Source organism: Thamnophis elegans, chromosome 3 (assembly GCF_009769535.1).
Source record: "Thamnophis elegans isolate rThaEle1 chromosome 3, rThaEle1.pri, whole genome shotgun sequence".
NCBI classification, from domain to species: domain Eukaryota; kingdom Metazoa; phylum Chordata; class Lepidosauria; order Squamata; family Colubridae; genus Thamnophis; species Thamnophis elegans.
Window position 1 is genome coordinate 105,435,613 of NC_045543.1, and position 21,812 is coordinate 105,457,424.

The 21,812-nt window shown below is 37.4% G+C and overlaps 1 protein-coding gene across 1 annotated transcript in view; it reads left to right on the forward strand.

Moving 5' to 3' along the window:
• Positions 1-218: 218 nt before the first annotated feature.
• The window catches only part of MCTP1 (multiple C2 and transmembrane domain containing 1), a gene marked incomplete at its 5' end in the record, with an annotated part of 127,576 nt that continues 105,982 nt past the window's right edge, over positions 219-21,812 (forward strand). Inside the window, 3 exons of the mRNA XM_032213866.1 lie at positions 219-905; positions 14,745-14,925; positions 20,249-20,388. Of these exons, the coding sequence (XP_032069757.1) occupies positions 219-905; positions 14,745-14,925; positions 20,249-20,388 (1,008 nt within the window). The remainder of the gene's footprint in view (positions 906-14,744; positions 14,926-20,248; positions 20,389-21,812) is intronic.

Here is a 21,812-nt window from a genome sequence, read left to right on the forward strand (position 1 = left end):
CGAACAAGTGCAACCTCTTCCTTCGGCCGGACTGGGCTGAAGCCGCCGCCGCCGCCGTCGCGCGCTGCTGCTCTTCCTGCCTCCGCGCTTGCAGCGGTAACGGGCGGCGGGGTTGGTGGAAAAGGCGGAGGCGGCGGCAGAGGCGAAGGGAGGGAGGCGGGGAGAAAAGAATGGCAGCAGCCGAGGAACCCGGAGCGGCACCAGCAACAGGGAGCAGCAAGGCCGGCGAAGGGGAGCCGGCGTCGTCTTTCCAGAGCCGCCTGTGGAGGAGCCTGCAGCTGGGGGGCAAAGGCAAAGGCAGCAGCAAAGCGGGAGCCGAACGCCGCAGTGCGGACACCTCGCCGTCGCTTCCGCGGAGTCGCGCCGCGGAGCAGCCGGCCAAGGCGGACTTGTTGGCAGGGGGCGTCGTCGTCGGCTCCAGGTGGGGCGGCTTGAGGCGTCGAAAACACGTGCTGGACCGCGTCTTCTCGTCCTCTCAGCCCAACTTGTGCTGCTCCTCGGCAGAGCCCCTGGAGGGCGTGAGCGCCGAGGCCGGCTCTGCTCTGCGCCGCCTTCGCGAGCATCTCCTTCACCACCCTCAGGGCAAAGGGGGACAGCAGCAACAGCAGCACGGCCGGGGGGCTGACGACCCGCCCGCCTCTCCTTCCTCGACCTCTTCGGCGGCTGCCCCCGAAAAGGAACGGGTAGTAGGCGGAGATGGAGCCCTCAAAGCCGAGGCGCCGGAGAAGCCTCCACAGCCGCCCCGACTCGGAGCTCACCTGTCCCATCAGAAGAGCTCTTCTCTGCCCGGCAACACCACCTGCCTGGAGCAGTTGCTTCAAGACGCGCCCGCCAAGGGCAAAGCCAAAGGACCGGAGGGCAGCAGCAGCCCGTCAGGAAGCCCTCGTTCTTCGAAGCTATTACAGGCAGGTGCTTTACGGTGTTTCTTTGCATTGTGGGAATGAAATAGATACTTGGTTTCTCAGTGGGTTTAAGATTTGTGGACAAGGTTGGGTGGGGAATTCTGGGAGTGAAAGGGCCCACATGTTATTAAAGTTGCTGACTTAAAGAATAGTTGTTTCCCCAATACTCTTTTTTTTGGGTGGGTGGGTGGGGAAAGGGAATGGGATCCTGAGAAAAAAGATGGAAGTAATACAGCTGGTCTTCGACTTACCGCCCAGATTGAACCCAACTTTTCTGCTGCTAAGTGAAACATTTGTGAAGTGAATTTTGCCCCATTTTACAACTTTTCTTGCCATAGTTAAGTGAATCACTGCAGTTGTTAGTAACACAGTTGTTAAACAAATCTGGCTTCCCCACTGGCTTTGCTTGTCAGAAGGTCACAAAAGGTGATCACGTGACCCCAGCACATTGCAACCGTCATAAATATGAGTCAATTGCCATGCAGCTGGATTTTGATCATGTGACCACGGGAATGCTGCAACTGTTGTTAAGTGTGGAAAACTGTCCTAAGTCAATATTTCGGTGTCATTGAAACTTTGAGTGGTCACTAAATGAACTGTTGTAAGTCTAGGTCAACCTGTACTGAGAAAACATAGAATTCCTGATGAAAAATATCGCTTTTTGACTGTCCATTAAAAATGTTGTGAGCAAGCTGCAACTATACCTATAGGACTGCCTCCAAATAAGTTGCTAGTCTTTATCTTGTTAGCTTTCCTGCTCTTTCTGTCCTTCCTGCCTTCCTCTAAATTATGCACTTCAAAACAATGTCATTTAATTTTTCTAGTGCAAAGGAAAGGATTTGTTTGTTTGTTTATTTCACACCTGCTTATTTTCACTCCTGGACATCCTACAGAAATCTAGGTTTTCTACTGGATATAGAGAAAAGGCTACAAATGCTTTTAGTGCCTCCAATATAAGAGACATTTTATCAGTGTGTTACAATTGCTGCCTGTGAGTTTCCTCTGGGTCTCTGGTTGACTAATACAGCAAATGAATGCTGACCTTATACCTCTGTCAAGTGTGATAGTCCTTACATGTAGGATGTACAGCTTGCACTATTTTTAGCTTTAAAAAGGTTCAAAAATTCAGCTTTGGCAAAGATATAATCTGAGTGCCTAACAGTATGTAATTCCCCTGTGTAGGTAACCTTTAAGAGAAGGGATTAGATAAATAATTTTTTAGAATTGGTGAAATATTCATAAAAGTTCCTTATTTAGCCAGAATGTTTGGTAATATATCATATATGATTCATCCAAAGAATCAGTGGCATTTTAGTCAGGTGACCTAGCTTGCTCATCTTTCTTGTGAGTGAGATGAAACATTGCACATCTAGAATTCTTGGTTAGCCATGAATGAGCACACTCTTCAATTGCCCCCCCCCCAACAGTATAGTGTCTAAGGCAGCCACCCGAAAGCATAACTTTTTGTTGCTTTGTAATCTAGGTACAGGTAATCTTACAGCAGCTTGCTTAGTGCCAAGATGGCACAGTGGTTAGAGTGCAGTACTGCAGGATACTTCAGCTGACTGCTAGGTGCAGTTTGGCAGTTCGATTCCCAATGGCTCGAGGTTGACTCATTCTTCTTAACCCTTCCGAAGTGGGTAAAATGAAGACTCAAATTGTTGGGGGCAATAGGCTGACTCTGTAAACATCTTAGAGAGGGCTGTAAAAGCACTATGAAGCAGTATGTAAGTCTAAGTGCTATTGCTAGTGTTACAGTGTTTGAAGTTTATAATGGCACTGAAAAGGTGACTTATGACCGTTTTTTCACACTTATGACCATTGCAGCATCCCCATGGTCACATGATTTACATTTGGATGCTTGACAACTAAAATTTATGACAGTTGCAGTGTCTCAGGGTCATGTGATAACCTTTTGCCAACTTCTGACAAGCAAAGTCAACGGGGAAACGAGATTCACCTAATCTTGTATGTTACTAATTTAACAACTGCAGTGATTCACTTAACAACTATGGCAATAAAGGTCGTAAAATGGGGCAAAATTCAACAAATGTCTCACTAAGCAACATAAATTTTGGGCTCAGTTGTGCCATAAGTTGTGGATTATCTGTATAGACATTTTGTCTTGTCCTTTGCAATTGAACTGCAGCTGAACATTGAGGTTTCTTGACTGGGTATTGATTTTTAACTTATTTAAAAGCAACAAGATGGAAATCCATGTTGCAGGTCACGAGACACCATTGAAGGACCTTGCAAGGTTTGTTTGGTTGCCCCTGCTGGGGAAAGGGCCCAGCTGGAAATGATTGGGCAACCTGCACCAGTCTAACTCAGAATTCCTAGATTATGATTGTGTCTTCATTCATAAAACAAGCACTGAAGAAAGAAAATAAGTTTATATAATACCTGAGGCAAATAAAAACCATCCCTCCATGAAATCTGCAGACGTAGCCTCAGTGTTGTTCAGAGTGCTGCAAAACATTTTTATGTAAGTGCTAACAAATTGCCCAAGTAAAATTTAAATCAGTAGATGCCCTTGGATAATCTGTATTTCAGATGAAATATTTTCTCTTTTAAATATACTTCTTCCTTACAACCTTAAATCTACATATTTATTGCTGATAATGTAGCGGTGCCCAGAATTGTTAGAGGGCATCAGATGGCAGCTGAAAGGTTGCTTTCTGACAGCATTATTAGTCATGCCCTAATTGCACATTGACTTGGAAGTAAGCCCAGTTGATTACAGGAGTACCTGCTCATAGACATAAATAAGGTTATATCTATACTTTATGGCATTGTTTTGTTAATGATGTTACCTGTTATGAATTAAATTTTATTTGCGGATCTAGTCATGTATATTTTACAACTTCGAGTTTTCCTTCTGTCACATTATAACCATATTACTTGATTTAGCCTAACTAGTATAATTAAAAAGAAAGCAAATATTGAAGATTTTAGTATATTAAAAAAAAACCTACCAGTGTAAGATGGACAGCATAGAAGAGTCAAATGAAACAATGCAGCAAGACAGTGACTTGATGTTATCATATGATAAAGGTATTCTTTTTAAATAATTGGTACTAGTTGCATTGTCTGGTTTTTGGAATAATCCTGTTCTCGCAAACATAATTTATTACCCCTTTTGTTTATCCCTAATGCCTGTGTGGTTACAAAAATCAATAATAGCAACTGCATTTCTGCACTTTTTATTTTTGTGGAGATAACTTGATAGCTGAATGCATAAACATCTTGCAAGTCTTTGTTGGAACCTTTGTATGCATTGTCAAAGCAATTGGAGTTGGATTTCAAGTATTCTCTAAAGTAAAAAAAAAGGTTGAGAGAATAGCAAGTCTGTGCATATATATCCATGTAATTTACTTAGTTTTAGTAGGTGTACAAAGTTAATATTAATTACATGGCTTTATAAATGAAGTGACTGTGGATGCTAATTATAAAGAGAAAGGAACTCTGAAGTGTTTTGTTTTTGACACTACATAGTAGCAGACCTGACTAGGTACAATACATAACATGGCATAAAACCCAATAATATATCTATGGAATGTGGATCAAGAATAAAAATTGAATTTATAGAGTAAAACTTCACTTTCACTACTTTCAAATAATTACTTTTACCATTTATGAATGTACATAATTATATAACTTCTATAAAAATGATACAAATTAAATAAAAGATAAAATAAAAATGGACACAAGTCACATAATTTGACTTTGAGAGTGAAGTTTGAATAGAAATTATATCTATTATACTCTGTTGAATTGAACTTTCTTGTTACTTCTTAGTCTCTCAAAATGATAATTCCTGGAACTTGTTCTCTACTCTTTTCTTTAGAAATATTTAGTTTAAGAAAATATAAGAATATAAGAAAATATAAGAATTCTAGCTGATATTATAGCTGATATAGAGTAATAGTTCAACTCTGTTAATTTGCCACTCAAATAAATGGTTAACTTGGGAACAGTTAAATAATCTTATTCTATGGGTACAAGCAAGTTCTCTGAGTGAAACTGGAAGCATATATGGATGATATATGATGATACTTCATAAATCTGATTAAATTAACGTGCTTCGTGGAAGGTTAATATTTATTGCAGGATTTTGCAGTAAGCCTGTAAAATGAAATGTTATTGGCAGCATATTTATTGCTGACAAGATTTGGTTTCATACTGTAATCTCAGGTTTCCATAAAGCAGCACATGATAACAAAAAGTTGTTAAAAGCAGCAAGCTCTAATTATCCTGAAATTGGCAATGCTCAAAATGCATAATTGAAATTCATCCTGTTCTCCAAAAATTTATAGGCTAAGATTTTTATATAAGTATACCAAATTTCTGCTTCTTTTAATTGAACATATCAATTTTAAGTGATTGTTGTTGTTGTTGTTAGTTGCGAAGTCGTGTCCAACTCATTGTGACCCCATGGGCAATGTTCCTCCAGACCTTCCTGTCTCTACCATACTCTGGAGTCCATTTAAGCTCACGCCTACTGCTTCAGTGACTCCATCCAGCCACCTCATTCTCTGTCGTCCCCTTCTTCTTTTGCCCTCAATCTTTCCCAGCATTAGGCTCTTCTCCAGTGAGTTATTCTTTCTCATTAGATGACCAAAGTATTTGAGTTTCATCTTCAGGATCTGGCCTTCTAAAGAGCAGTCAGTGTTGATCTCCTTTAGGACTGACTAATTTGATCGCCTTGCAGTCCAAGGGACCGTAGGAGTATTCTCCAGCACCATAGTTCAAAGGGATCAATTCTTCGGCGCTCAGTCTTTCTTATGATACAACTTTCACAGCCATACACACATTGCAACTGGGAAAACCATAGGCTTGACTATAAGCACTTTTTAAAAAAATAATAATTTTAATTGAACACTTTTTTGTCCAATTTTATAACACCATTGTTATCTTTGTAATATTTCCATATCGGTATACCTCCGTTATACCATTTTTCTCTTTATATCCATACATGTGTACACATGCTTCTTTTATACATCTTAATCTACTAATGTACTAATTTAAATACAATACTTTTATATAAACACTTTTGTTTGCACTTTAAGTGATAGAACTTCTCAAAAGCAAAATCTTAGACCTCAGTAGACTGTTGCTTTTTCCTCACATTTGTACTTCGTTAACCTTTAATTTTTGGCTCAATAATAATGGTTTCTAGATTTTAGGATTACAGATTTCAATGTTGAAGCAGTTGGTTTGGTGAGGCCTGGCTCTTTAAGGTTTGACGGAGTAGTATTTTAAATTCATTATTTGTTGTATTTAAATATGCCTTCCTACTTGATTGGATATTAAAAATTTATAATCGGTAATTCAAATATATAGAAAAGATCTTTTAAAATTGAAACAAGTGCTTAAGTTAGCTATTAAAAGACTCCTCTTTTGTAGGCAAATAAGGAATAAAGTTTCAAAAGAAGTATATTTCACAGATTTGCAACGTAGCAGAAGGCATTCTTCTAAGCAGCAGATAAAGAACCCTCTAATTGAGAGATGCATTTTCAGAATGACCCTTTCTGAAAATTTTAGCACTCAAATGGGCTTGCAATGGATTGGTCAGTCATACAGTTGGACCCATAGTTACTTAAGGTTTAAATGTTTAAATGATATACCATAAAGTATATTCTATCCACAAGACAACATCACTGTATACTACATTGATTTACCCTTGGTAGAAGGATTTTTTTTCCATGAGAAAATTTATAGAAGTATTAATGCTCATTTGTATTAGGCCTTCTCATTTTGTCGCATGTATAGATATAACCAGAAGCTAAAATATGATAAGGAATATGGAAGTTACCAATTCAAAAGAGGTAAGTGAAGGATCTCCAGAAAATAATGCCATCTTGGAATAAGAAGCTAAATTTGCAGGAGAGATTGCATGTATTGTCTTGCATAAGACTGATGGAAGAACCAGAAGACATGGTTTTGTCATCTGACATAGAGATCTGATGAGGTTGGTGGAATGCCAGCTAAGTGGTTGTATTTTCAGGAAAAAAGATGGTGCTCTCCTGCTGGTTATGTTTTTATGATTTCAATAATTTTATTTTTAATCATTTTTGTGGCTATGTTTGGTTAATTTTGTACTATTTCCTGGATTTTTAACTTTGTAAGCTGCCCAGAGTCATGGTTGGGAGATGGGCAGCTGTATAAAATAACTATGCCAAATAAAATCTTGACTATATGATTGGCTTTCCTTTTCTGTATCAATTTTAATCAGCACGAACAAGACAAATCTATGAAACAACTTGAACATAACAATTTTCACCATCTATTTTCAAGGTTCCTTTTCAATTTGCTAAATGCCAAATGTTACAGTTATAAATAGACTTATAAACAGTAATTACAGTACAGATGTTCTATTCATTTCATATAAGCAGATCTAGAACTGAATACTGCCACTAGGGTAATCAAACTTGGTATTCTGCACATAACCAATATACAAGAAAGGTACTTGTTTTCTTTCTGGAATATATTCATGTTAGAGAGGTTGATTAGCAATGAGTGGAAAGGATGTGTTTTTGAGAAAGAAAACACTGAGTGATAGAGCAACAGAGACTTTATAATAAACAGGATAGGGTTGGTAAATCCAAGGACTTGGGGAGCATAGACAGCAGAGTTATTAGTGTGGATAGATGTAAAAATAGCTTTCTGCCAAGGGTGAAACTTTGAACCAGATTTTTCATAAGAGACAATATGGTGATGTATTTTTACATGGTACAATCTGTAATACATGTGCTAACAGTGCAAACAGACTGGTGGTGATGGGAGGTGATTTCTTAAGAGCCAAGGTGGCGCAGTGGTTAAATGCAGCACTGCAGGCTACTGCTAGATCAGCAGGTCAGCGGTTCAAATCTCACCGGCTCAGGGTTGACTCAGCCTTCCATCCTTCCGAGGTGGGTAAAATGAGGACCCAGATTGTTGGGGGCAATATGCTGACTCTCTGTAAACCGCTTAGAGAGGCCTGAAAGGCCTATGAAGCGGTATATAAGTCTACTGCTATTGCTATTGCTATTGCTATTCTCAAAACTTAAACAAGTTAAGTTTTTTTTTCTTTCATTAAGAATTATTGGCTCTTAAAAATCACATTAATTTCCAATGGAGTTGAATGGAATTTGTTTAATATAAATTCCAATGGTAGAGCTTAGCTGAAATGTTTATCAATCTTTACAAAAATCTTATTTGGGAGAAGAAAAAAGGAAAGATTTTGTATAGAGGCCCCTAGAAATGCATAATAATTTTCATGTTTCAAAAAAGTATGTCCAGTTGATTGAATTTTGTGACGTTAATTCACTGCTTGACAGTTGTGCATAAAAAGATGTATGATATCATTAAGAAAGCAGGACAATAATAGCAAAACAAATTGACATTAACCTAAAAGTACCTGTGATCATTAGTATATGAATTAGGAAAAGTGTCTGGTACCTGTATGCTTAGAACAAAACAGTAATTGCAATGTTTTGACCCACAATCTCTTAATTGTAGCATTAGAGTTAGATTTCAGGAATATCACTCACTGAAATGAGTTTCCTTATAATGGTGAAAAAATTGTGTATGGATCATTTAATTATGATAGATTTCAACACAGCACTATCAGAATATTTATTCCATGCATCTAACACTTCAGATAAAAATGTATGTAGGTTTTGCAGTTTCCCCTTCATGCCTTTTAAAAGACTATTCTGAATTTTTGGTTGAACTCAAATCAAAGGTTATAGAGTACAGCTATAGCTGTGGAATCAGCCCAGATACAAAGCTAAAATAGCTGAATAAGTTAAATAAATAAATTTAAAATAAAATGAATTAAAATAAAATGTGCTAACATGTGAAGTCAATACAAAGCATATATTTGTCCAGAGTACTTGTCAAAAACTGGATTTTAAGAAACAAGATTTGTTCCCTAATTAACTTTACACATATTTGTTCTAAAAAAGCATGTAAAATCAAGGACAGATGCCTAAGTTCAGAACAATAATAAGTGATTATATAAGATCAGAATGACAAAGGGTAATATAAATATTATTATGTGTCAAATATTGCAAAGAGAACAGTGGCTCATATGGGAATGATGCGTCATATCATTACTAAACATATTTGAAATCTACTCTTAATAGAAGAACAAGTATTTTATAAATACAATTGTACAACTGTTACTGATATATTTATCTGGGCATACATTTCATTTGAATGGCTGAGTGGATCAGTGATTGGTTGCTGATAAAAATCAGGAGTTGGGGGTTGGTTTTACGTAAAAGAGATTTCTTGGTGACATTCACTTTGCATCATCCGTGTGGATGACAATCTGCAATGGTCACTGAGGTCAAGTAGTCCAGAATTGCATGTAAAAATTGTGCACATGTTTTCTGATTATTTGGTTAAAAAGCCCTAGTTGTTTATTTTTCATGTATATCTTGCTTTTAGTCTAAGGAGCTTCCCATTGTAAATATATTTGAATCCTGAAATCTTTAATAATATCATGCTGACTTCTAACAGCAGTGTAATTAGGATAACAATCTAGCCAGATGCTGTTGAACAGATTTTTTTTGATTTTTTTTTCATCTTCTGTCTGACAGGTGCAATTTAAAGCTTAAGTTTTTGGCTCATGTGTAGCAATTTGCACTAAAAACACCCTATTGAACTTACTCAGTTCAGTAGAAAAAGCATCTGGTATGATTTTTAATTAAAAAATTATATTTGCTGATGTTGGATTTATGATGATGATATGCATCAGTGATCAGGCATAGTCAGTTATCTATACTTTGGCTGCTAAGGATAGCAAGCTGTGCTAAATTATGAACTGGTGATAAGGGTGTGTGGAGTAGAAATGAAAAGCCTTTAAAAAGGGCAATAAATAAAGATCTGCAGAGTGTGAAAGGGGATGGAAGGGGAGAAAATCAAGGCATTGATTGATGATTGATTGATTATGGGCCATCAAGTCATTGTCAACTTTAGCTGCCACATTGATTTCTTTCATGACCATCTATTCCTAAATTGGAACAATTTTCCAAAACTGCTCATTGCTGCTATAACTGAGTTTATTACCTTGTTCTTGATGTTTCTTTCCTTCCACCTTTCCCATCCCACTCTTTGCATGAGGTACTCTAGTAAGATAATTGGAGCCTGTTCGTTTGTGCTCCAAGTGAGAACTCTGGATTGATTTGTTCATGCTTTTTTTTTTTTTTTTTTTACTCTTCATTACATTCTCAGTAATCTTCTCCAACACCAAAGTTCAAAAATGTCAATAGGTTTCCTATATTGCGACTTCCAACTCCAAATTTTGCTTCTATAGAGTGTCATGGGGAATACCATGGCTTGCAGGATTCTGATCTTTTAGGTGTAGACACATTATAGCAGTTAAATCAAGGAACTAAAAGATCATAGCATACCGTATTTTTCTGGCTGTAAGACGCACCGGAGTAGAAGACGCACCGGAGTAGAAGACACACTATGATTTTGAAGTAAATTAAAAAAAGTTTTTGCACTCTGCAGACCTCCCAAACCCACTGCACGCCTCATTTTTTGCAAAAAAAAAAAAAAAAAAAAAAGCATGCAGAGGCTTTGGGAGGCTTGTAGAGTGCTCCTGGGGGCTGGAAGGCCCAAAATGAGTAAAACGGGCCCATGTTTTTGTCCTCCCCAGCCCCCAGGAGCACTTTGCAAGCCTCCCAAACCCTCTGCACATCCATTTTTTCAAAGAGGGCGGGGTTTTGGTAGGCCAAAAATGCTGCATTCAGACTCACCCAGATTTTCACCCACTTTTTGGGGGGAGAAAGGTGCATCTTATACTCTGAAAAACATGGTAGTTACTCATAAAGTGTACGGCTTTTATTATATATGTATTAATGCTTAGAATGAAAAATAAGAGGAGCTACAATTTTACTGTAGATGAGCAAATAGTATTAAATGAAGTCTGATGGAATGATTCCTATGTTAGGACTACAACAATTGAAAGACGCAACATAAATCATTTTATGCGGTTCTTGCTTTCATTTATTTCAGACACCTATGTGTATATTGCCTTCGTTGCTTAAATATTCACTTCTCGTTTTTTATATTCATCATCATCAACTTCGTACAATGTCAACCACAAACTGGTGAGTCAGATTGGTCTAGTGGTTAGAGCACCAGGTTAGAAAGCAAGAGACTGAGTTCAAGTCCTGACTTAGCCATGAAAGCTAGTTGGGAAACTTTGGGCCAATTATTCTCTCTTAGCCCAACTTAACCCAAGGATATTGTTGTGGGGAAAATAGGAAGAGGAAGATGTGTTGGATATCTTCCGTTACCTTGAGTTATTTGTAAAGATAAAAAGGTGGGTAGTTAACTAACTAGCCAACTCAATTAGTTTTCTTCTTGACCTTCCTTTTAACCTTCTCTTACATACATACAGTACATTCATAAATACAATGATCTATGAGATTTTCATTCATTCTCTCAATGTGACCAAACTATCTTGATGTATTTCTTTCATATTGGACCTTTCACTTTTGTTCACTTAGTTTACATTTATTGATGTATCATTCATTCCCTATCATGGATTGTTTTATCATACACAATTTCCAATTATCCCATTCCCATTTCTTAGATAACCCATTTTCTCTGTATTCGGTTGATAATGCTTTTTCTGACATAGCTAACTTCCACATTCTTATAAAAAGCAGGCATGTTTGTCTGCACGACCAAATGCAAGTTAAAATTGATATGGAATTATTGCAGTCAAAATATTAAATTACTGTAAATTTATTAAGTAAATGACTGTTAAATCAAAAATTACAAATACTTTCTAGTTCTAAAAAAATCATAAAAGATAACTTTCCTTTGCATTAAATATTAAGGGCATTCAGAATCTTGGTGTTAGTCTTGGTTCATTTCAGAAATATTTGGGAGTTACTGAATGTAAGAAACACATTCATTAAGATAATCAGTCATATGCTTTATAGATGTGCAGATGTCCAGAAACAGATTAGCATTCATATCTTTGCGCATGGAAACATCTTAATTTTATTATAAGAAACAAAGGGAAAAATTTTGGACAAAAAGTTTGTACATTCCCACAAAGAAAAGTCTCAGAACACTTTAAAAAGGTTTTTTTAATCTGAAATAAGATAAAATGTGGCTGTCACTGTAGATAGACAATGCTAATTACACAAAAAGATAAAATACAGAAACTAGTGACCGGGTACAAAGAGCCATTTTGGCTAAAGTGCTGGTCTAGAAACCAGCAGACTGTGAGTTCTGTGTCTCTCTAAGGTGGGTAAGGCAGCTGGGAGACCTTGGACCAGTCACCTATACTCAATTTTCTGAAGAAGGCAATGACAAACCATTTCCAAAATCTTTCCAAGGAAACTTCAGGGACATGTCCACCAAGTAATCTCTGTGAGTACCCTGACTCAACACACAAAAAGAAAAAAAATGAAATGAGAAAAAGGGAAGGAAAGAAGGAAGGAAGGTTTAACATATTTGTATAATGTTTAATGAACTTTTTAGATAGAATAGTTGTGGCAGTGGATAATACTATTTTATAGTACACATGCCGTATTTTTCGGACTATAAGATCCACTGGAGTATAAGATGCACCATGATTTTGAAGAGGTAAATTTTAAAAAAAGTTTTTGCACTCTGCAGGCCTCCAAAACCCTCTGCACACCTCGTTTTTTGCAAAAAAAACAAGTGGGGGACATGCAGAGCTTTGGGAGGCTTGTAGAGTGCTCCCGGGGGCTGGGGGGGAGAAACAAGGAAAAATGCCCCATTTTTCGCAAAAATGGGCCGTGTTTTGCAAAAACAAAGGGCATGCAGAGCTTTGGGAAGCTTGTAGAGTGTTCCTGGGGGCTGAGGGGGCAAAAATGAGTAAAAATGGCCCATTTTGTATAAAAATGGCCCATTTTGTATAAAAATGGCCCATTTTGTATAAAAATGGCCCATTTTTTCCCAAAGAAGACATGCAGAGGGTTTGGGAGACATGTAGAATGCTCCTGGGCTCGGGAGACAAAAATGGCCTGCTTTTTTGCTTGTTTTTGCCCTCCCCAGCCCCCTTTGGAATTTACTAACACAAGATGTGGTGTTGGCTATTCATTTGCCTGGCTTCAGAAAAGCATTGCACAATTCAAGAAAATCATGGGGAATAATGGCTATTAGCCCAGATAGCAATGTAACTACCTCTGAAGGCCATCTGTTGAGAGTGGACTAGGGAACATTCTTGTACAGTTGGCTGACCATTGTGAGACAGACTGTTGGACTAGAAGGGCCAAGAGTCTAATCCAGTAGGGCTCTGCTCAGGTTCTTAATACAGACTTTTTACTGTTCTGCCCCAGTGATGTCAGTTTGCCCGAAGCAGGCAGGTTAACTCCACGCTTAGGACATTCTTTTTATCAAGTTTATTATCAGGCATTCTTAATAGCAAAACTTACGGTTCAGTGTTAAGTTACTTCTGACTTTCCATGATCTGTCCCATCACGTAGTGTAAAAAGTCTGTGGTCTTTCTATCCCTTTGATGAGCGAAGAAGAGCGGAGATGAAGAGGGGATGAGCGGAGAAGATGAGGGGAGACGTGTTCTGCCCCATCCCAGTTAACAAAGGGCGATTTAGAGAGTGACTGGTAATAAATCACTTTTCCCGGGCAGAATACCCACTGCCCAATCAGGGAACACAGATATGGTCACATGTTATGGAACTACATTTCCCACAAGGCATTTCTGCCTACATTTCCCATAAGGTAGTTTCTTAAAGGAGACAGTTCTTAATTCCTACATTAGCTATATACTGTTGGGACAGCACAGGTTCCTTTGTAGTTGATGGATTGTAGTATGTTCTGAAAATTATGCATTTGGTTTCGATCATAAAGTCTTCAGCTCATTGGGTTCACCTTTTTTAAAAATAAATGTTGCTTACTTAATTTATATTAAATTAAATTAAATTGCATATGGATATAAAGCAACAAATAACAATCTGATAATAACAGATTTCAGAGACTTCGTTAAAAATAGGTTGATTCAGCCTTATCCTCTTCAATGATTAATATAGTTTTGCATGGTTAAACAGTTTGGCAGGGGACATCTTGTACAAACTTAAATAGCAAATTCAGTTTAAATAATGGATTTATATGCAGTAAGCCTTGGGACTTACTATTTGTTTTCACAGCTGAATAAAATGCTATGGAGAGAATAATTACTTTGTTCAGTGCAGAATTTTGTATTAGTGAAAGGGAGAAAAATTAGTTGCATAATTATCTTTGGGGCTTGTGCTCCCCCTCCCTCCCTCCCTCCCTCCCTCCCTCTCTCTCTCTCCCCTCTCCCCTCCCTCCCTCTCTCTCTCCCCTCTCCCCTCCCTCCCTACCTCTCTCCCTCTCTCTCTCTCTCTCTTAAAGAAAATTGTCAATTCTAAGGTGCCACTACTTAATTGGCTTTTTGTTTTAATATTGTGGCTCTCACCCTTCACAAAGCACGTATGTAGACATTGTAAGAGGAGAATCTTGTTAATCTATGACGGGGGTGTAAAACTTGATTTCTTTGAGGCCATATCAGGGTTGTGTTTGATCTCAAGGGGACATGGTGGGCATGGCCATGGTGGGCATGGGCAGCTTGACATCATTCATGTTAGGAGCGTCTGAGTGTTCTGCCAGCGAAAACGGGCTCCCGAGCTCCATTTTCTGTTGCGACAGCCTCCTGCAACTCTCTACGAGTGAAAACAGAGCTCGAGAGGGCTGCCCGTACCCCTGATCTATAGCATTGAAGATAGCTGAACGATCAAGTAGCACCAGGAGGTAATTGAATTACTGAAGCTTTGAAAGAATGTCAACCATATTGAAAATCCTCTATTGACTCCTTTTGATTCTCAGGTAAACTCTTCTCTCAGTGGTGATGATAGTTTTCATAAAGGAGAACCCGCTGAACAAATGGTCATTGTAGAAGAAACAATTGCTTGTGCTGAAAAGTCTTTTGTACTTTTGACTGAAGGCCAGTATTTATTTAAAAATGATTTAGATACAAAACTGATTATCATGACAGGAAAGGATACAAGTTAAATTGTAACTCAGAAATAGGAAAATACATACGGAAACGGAAAAACTGTGAAGTGTAATCAGTACGGGTTGTTCCCACCACTGATGCTAGAATTTTGCCCTTTACTCTTAGCTTTTGCTAATCCCATTTTGTTGCTGCAGCTGAAGTTTGAAGTTTGTACTCTGCTAAGTGGGTCATACTGTATTAGTTGTAATAATTCAAATTCATACATTTGATGACATTCGTTTCTCTGATAACAGTAGGTGGATTCTTTAAAAATACCAATTATAATATTAAGGAGGTTGGGAAGACAAATGTGAGGGATGATAAAAAAGTGATATTACTGTATTTTATGGAATTGTGGCAATATTTTTTGTTAGGTTTTCTCAAGTCATGTATATTAACATTGAAAATTTAAGAACACTTTTTTTTAACAATCCCATCTTATTTCCTAAATTGACTTTATTTTTTCCTTTCCACTGGTGTACATTTTCATTCTTTAAATCAAAATATGTTATAGTTTATTTTTTGCAAATGTTAACTGAATAGATTCCAGTGATTCTGAGATTAGTTAAATGTTTTAGCATAATGTTATGTGCTTTATTAAACTGTATTTTTAAAATTTATTTTCTAAATATGAATAAAAATCCTGTTAACCCTCAAATTTGTGTGTTATATTTCTCATTGTTAATGTTAGAGACTGGTCTGTGCAATCAATGGAATGTTTTTGTTTAACAACATTGTATAATTGGGATCTAAAAATGGGAAGGAGTTTGCTGAAATATGCAAGTTTCTGATTGATTTTATATAAATAGTTGATAACATTTTGGCTTTATAAATTTATATTTTGCTTTCAATAGTTATATCAGCAATTTCACCAAGCCTGCTTTGTTTGTTGCTTTCCTTTAATTCTTTGAAACAGTGTATTTCATAACGTCAAATATTTTTCTGAATGGATTTGATTCTGTTATTTTCTTATAATTGATTGCTTTTTAGACTTTGTGGTCTAGTGCTGAAGGAAATTGATATCATAAGCATCAGCTAATACTTTAGAGCAACATGTTTTAAGTGCACATTTCTGTATATGTTGTGCCAGTGTCTTTTGTAAACTATTTCACTTTGCTTAGGAGAAGGAAAATAAATGTTACTCTAGATATTTGGATAATTGAAATTATTCTGTAATGAGTTTGTGCTAATGTTTCATAGTGTTCCAAGATTCCAATTATTTTCATTTATCCTGTGATAATTACATTTGTCTCCAGCTGTATTGCTGACTGTTTACGCAAAGTGATCTAAGTGTTTGTGGTGATTATGGTATTCTGTTTCTGGTGTAAAATCTGTACTTTAAAATCATCTTAATGCAAATGGCTTTGCTTTATAATTTCTTTGAATTGCTCTGAGGCTTGTTGTAATTTGAGTTATTTGTAGTATTTCAGCATGGGTAGAAAAATATTTATTTATTATTTTGAAGAACTTATAGAGTCAGTTTGGTATAGTACAGTGATGGCTAATCTTTTTGTCATCATGTGCCAAAAGTGTACACACACCCATAATGTAATGCACGCATGCCCCCGTGCCCTGCTCCCCATGCATCCCCACGTGACCCCTCCTGCACATACAATCCCATGTGCTTCCCCACACTTGTGTGCATGACCTCCACATGCCCCTGGCATGCACATGCAACCCCTGTGCATGTGTGTGCGACCCCTATGCATGTGACCCCCCACTGCACCCAGCCCCACAGACATGCATGCACACCTCCCACATGTGTCCTTCCCCCTGTGTATGCATGGCAGAGACCCAAAAACCAGGTTGGCGGGAGGTTCACATGCATGCATGGTGGAGTTCAGCTGGGGTGACAGCTTATGTGCCCACAGAGAGGGCTCTGTGTGCCACTTGTAGCACATGTGCCATAGGTTCACCATAACAGGTATAGTGGTTAAGGCGTCTGGCTGGAAACTGGGAGACTGGGAGTTCTAGTCTCACCTTTAGCACAAAGCCTGCAGGGTGACCTTGGGCCATACGCTCAGCCCTGAGAAGCAGGCATTGGCAAATCACTTCAAAAAATCTTGCTGAGAAAAGTGCAGAGAATCATTCAGGCAGTCGCTAAGAATCAACATTGACGATGGCACCAGAAAAAAAAACCTTGCCCCATTCAGTCAACTCTGAGTAAATTACCCCAAATCCATTTGTCTGGTTAAGATTAGAAAAAAAATCAAAATTACATTGTTCACGCATAATCAAATAAAGGGAAGGACCAGGGGAGACATGATAGCACTATTCCAATATTTGAAAGGCTGCCACAGGGAGGAGGGGGTCAAGCTGTTTTCCAAAGTACCTGAAGGCCAGGCAAGGAATAATGGATGGAAACTCACCAAGGAGAGATTTAACCTAGAAACAAGGAGGAACTTTCTGACAGTGAGACCAATCAACCAATGGAACAGCTTGCCTTCGAAAGTTGTGGGAGCTTCATCACTTGAGACTTTCAAGAAGAGATGGGACTGCCATTTGTCAGAAATGGTGTAGGGTCTCCTACTTGAGTGGGGATTTGGACTAGATGACCTACAAAGTCCCTTCCAACTGTGTTAATCTGTTAAATCTGTTAAACTCTTTTTCCCAGACCTGATAAAACTACCAACTTTTTCTGACTTCCTCAAAGTAAAGAAGGAGCGGGGTCATTCAAATATCTGGAGGGATACTATTTTCACAGGAGGGAGGCAGCAATTGAAAAGATGTTCTTTCGCATCTGTGGGTCACAGTCTCTAAATGAAGATACAGGTAGAAACTCATCTTATTGGATCTTGTCAGTCAGGAAGAATACATTGGAAGAAGGTGTTATCACTGTATTCAGACTCTGGACCAGAGGTGGTATTTAGCTGGTTCTGTCCGTTTTGGGCGAACCGGTATTGGCGGCTGTAGGAATATCTGCCCACCCGCCCTGATGTAATGCATGAGCACTGTTCATATGCAGAAAATGGTGTCCATGGGTAGATGCGGCACATACGAACATGAGCGCACTCACATTTGTGAACCAGTAGGTAAAGTAAGTGAATCCCACCACTGATTTGGACCATGGAGATTTTTACATGCGGCAGTAATCTAGTAGTAATCAATGACACTCTCGAAGAGATGTTATATAGCATACCAATTACTAATTGAGCTGAGTTGAAGGACTTGTCATCTCTTAAATACTGAAAACTGTCCGGATGAATAATATATGTATAAATTCTAAAATGTAGGACATGATTGTTTTGATTTATGTAAGATGGAGGACATTAATATAATTTTAAGACTAGAAATAGTATAACATCTTAGCATGGAGATAAATTACTATTGAGGATTTATATACATTGTTCTCTAGTTCTATTCTATTGTGTGTTGTACTCATATCTTTGCAATAATGATATACCATAATGTTAACAAATAATAAAAAAGAAAAGGCATTAACATACATACATAGCTTGCAATGAATGAATCAACTTTCCTGTGGATTATTTATTGTTTCTGAGACAGTCATTAAGGTCTGATGGTATAGTCCGGTATACTATACTTCATTTAATTTCAGTTGAGAAATCTTATTAACTTGGGTTCATATTTAAAAAGAAAATCTCGTATCATGTATGCAAATACTCATACATTTGTTTTATTTATTAAAAATATATTCTGTTTTTAAAAAAACATTCCCAAGGCATATGTATATATTATAATATCGGCTTAGTGTAGTATAATAGCTTGTAGGTCCCTTTCATTTGATTGTATTCATTCATTCATTTATTCATCTAATCAAGGCTCCCATGAAAACCACAGACTTAAATCTACAATTTAAATGTAATATCGAAGTATTTATAATATAGCTTAAAATAATAACAAATTATAAAAAGAATTTATAGTAGCTACTAAGTTAAACTTATATCTATGATACAACTTTAAAATAAATATGATCAATAAGAGCTATGGAAAGTTAAATAGACTTTTAGAAATCCATTGGTCCTGGAAAATCAATAACATAGATACCTGAAAAACTCATAGGAAAGGCATTCTAGAATTGTTAGGTAATCAATAAAAACCTTACTCATAGGTTAGTAGACCATGATATCTACTGAATGTGAGGACTGTTTTGGCAGGACTTCTGTTTGTGGAACATGAGTAGGAAACTACAGGAAGTCCTCAATCTATGACCACAATTGAGCCCAAAATTTATGTTGTTAAGTGAGTAATTTGTTAAGTGTGTTTTGCCCCATTTTATTACTTTTCTTGCCATGGTTGTTAAGTGAATCATTGCAGTTGATCAATTAGTAACAAGGTTATTTAGTGAATCTGGCTTCCCCATTGACTTTGCTTGTGAGAAGGTCGCACATGATCCTGGGACACTGCAACTGTCATAAAAATGAGTCGGTTATTAAGCACCTGAATTTTGATCACATGACCATGGGGATGCTACAAAGATCGTAACTATGAAAAACGGTTCTAAGTCACGTTTTTCAGCGCCATTGTAACTTTGAAAGCTCACTAAATGAAGTGTTGTAAGTCAAGGACTACTTGTATAGAAAACTGGAGCCTTCAAATTTTGTCACTTTAATTCATGAAGAACTTCACAAGTAAAAGTTAAAGTAAAAGTTAGTATTTGTCTGGAAAGAAATCAGGAGTAATCCATGACTGCACAATAATGGAGGAATGTTTGCAATATCTAGTATCAGTATTTCCACTAACGCATCTTCTGCTAATTGAAGTTTCCTAGTTTCACTCACCACAAAGTTTTCTGTGATCCTCCAATAGCCAACAATTTCTTACATTCTGGTTGTATCAAATATTATTTCCCTTTGAAAATTTTACCTTTTATAATTCAGAGAAGTTAAAATTAACGTGACAGTTGTACTAGATGTGATCTTGATGGTTTCGGGCTCTTTTGTGAAAAAAGTGTAAGTCTTTTGAGCTTTAAGGCTCATTTTTTCTCATTGTTTAGGAAAACAAATAATTGTTGAGCTAATGATTCACCATAGCTCAAGTTTGAATTAAAATAATTCAACCTGTTTTAAAAGTAGTGCTTATAACAAGTGATTCAATATCACATAAATAAGATAATATTTATGACAGATTCTAATGCAAAGGTTTCTTGCTTTGGTACCTTATAATCTACATTATAAGTAATCTGGCCTACACTGGCCTACATTTTGAAGTCAGTGAAGATGTTTTTAATCTACTGGATTTTTAAAACTTCCTAAAACTCCTTGGATTGTCTGTATCTCTCTTTAAGTTATAGTGTTATATTTTACTTGCTTAACTTAATCACTTCAGAGTATTGTATTATTTGAGTGCTAACATGAGAATACTCGTGTTATAGATGTAGATTTCAGAAATGAATTCTCAGACTTAGTATATGACTCTTTAATAGAAGAAGTATCTAATACTTTGCTTATAGTAATAAGGCATGCATTGCTGACTCTAGAAACTTACTTGATTTATAGAGTTGTCAGTATACAGGTAATTTTGTCAATAGATTTTCAAAAATGCTAAAAACAAATGCTGTAGTGTACTTCTGAACTGAAATAATGAAAGTTTTTTAAAATATCAGAAAATTAATTTAAAATCTAATTGCTACTTAAATTTTATTGATATCAAATTAATACTGCACAAAATAAATGTCCAACTCTGAATTAGAAGTGTATTATTGATGGTCTGTTTTTTATTATAAAAATATAATTGTCTTGAATAAAACAACTGTATGATGCCAGTGAAGCACCTGCAGGCAGGACAAGAAGCAATGGATGGAAAACTAATCAAGGATAAAACCAACCTAGCACTAAGAATAAATTTCTTGACAGTTCGAATGATCAGTGGATTGACTTTACCCCAGAAGTTGTGGGTGCTCCAATACCTCGGGAGCCGAGGTGGTGCAGTGGTTAGGGTGCAGTACTGAAGGCCACTACAGCTGACTGTTATCTGCAGTTCAGCGGTTCTAATCTCACCGGCTCAAGGTTAACTCAGCCTTTCATCCTTCCGAGGTGGGTAAAATGAGGACCCAGACTGTGGGGGCGATATGCTGACTCTGTAAACCGCTTAGAGAGGGCTGAAAGCCCTAGGAAGCGGTATATAAGTCTAACTGCAAAAAAAATAAAATACTGGAGATGTTTAAGAAGATATTGGGCAGCTATTTATCTGAAATAGTATAGGATTTCTTGCTAGAGCAGGGGTTGGACTAGACCACCAAGGTCCCTTTCAACTCTGTTATTCTGTTAAATTGTGCTCAGAAGTTGAGGTTTACCTGTAATGTGATTACATACAAGAGGTGGTATTCAGTAGGTTCTGACCAGTTCTGGAGAACCGGTAGCAGAAATTTTGAGTAGGTCAGAGAACTGGTAAATACCACCTCTGACTGCCCCCGACCCCATCAATTCTCTGCCTCCTGAGTCCCAGCTGATTGGAGGAAATGGGGATTTTACAGTATCCTTCCCTTGGAGTGGGGTGGGAATGTAGATTTTACAGTATCCTTCCCGTGCCACGCCCACCAAGGCATGCCCACCAAGCCACACCACACCCACCAAGCCACACCCACAGAACCAGTAGTAATTTTTTTTGATACCACTGATACATACCTTATTAGGATCCTGAAAGAAGATATATTGTGGTCTGTGAGACAACTATTGAATTTCTTATTGAAAAATTTAAAGATTTTGTTTCTCAGTTAATGGAATGAAGGTATAGGTTTTCTGTAATATAAAATTGTGCCTTTTTTGCCTCTCATATTAATTTAAGAAAATTATTTAAGCTACTCATTAATGATACATTACTATAATTATTGAAAATGTTCAAAATAAAAATCTTCTTATAAAAGGATGCTGATATTTACAACAGTACACACAAAAAAAACCCAACCTAACCCCAATGGTAGTTGTGTAGGCCATGTA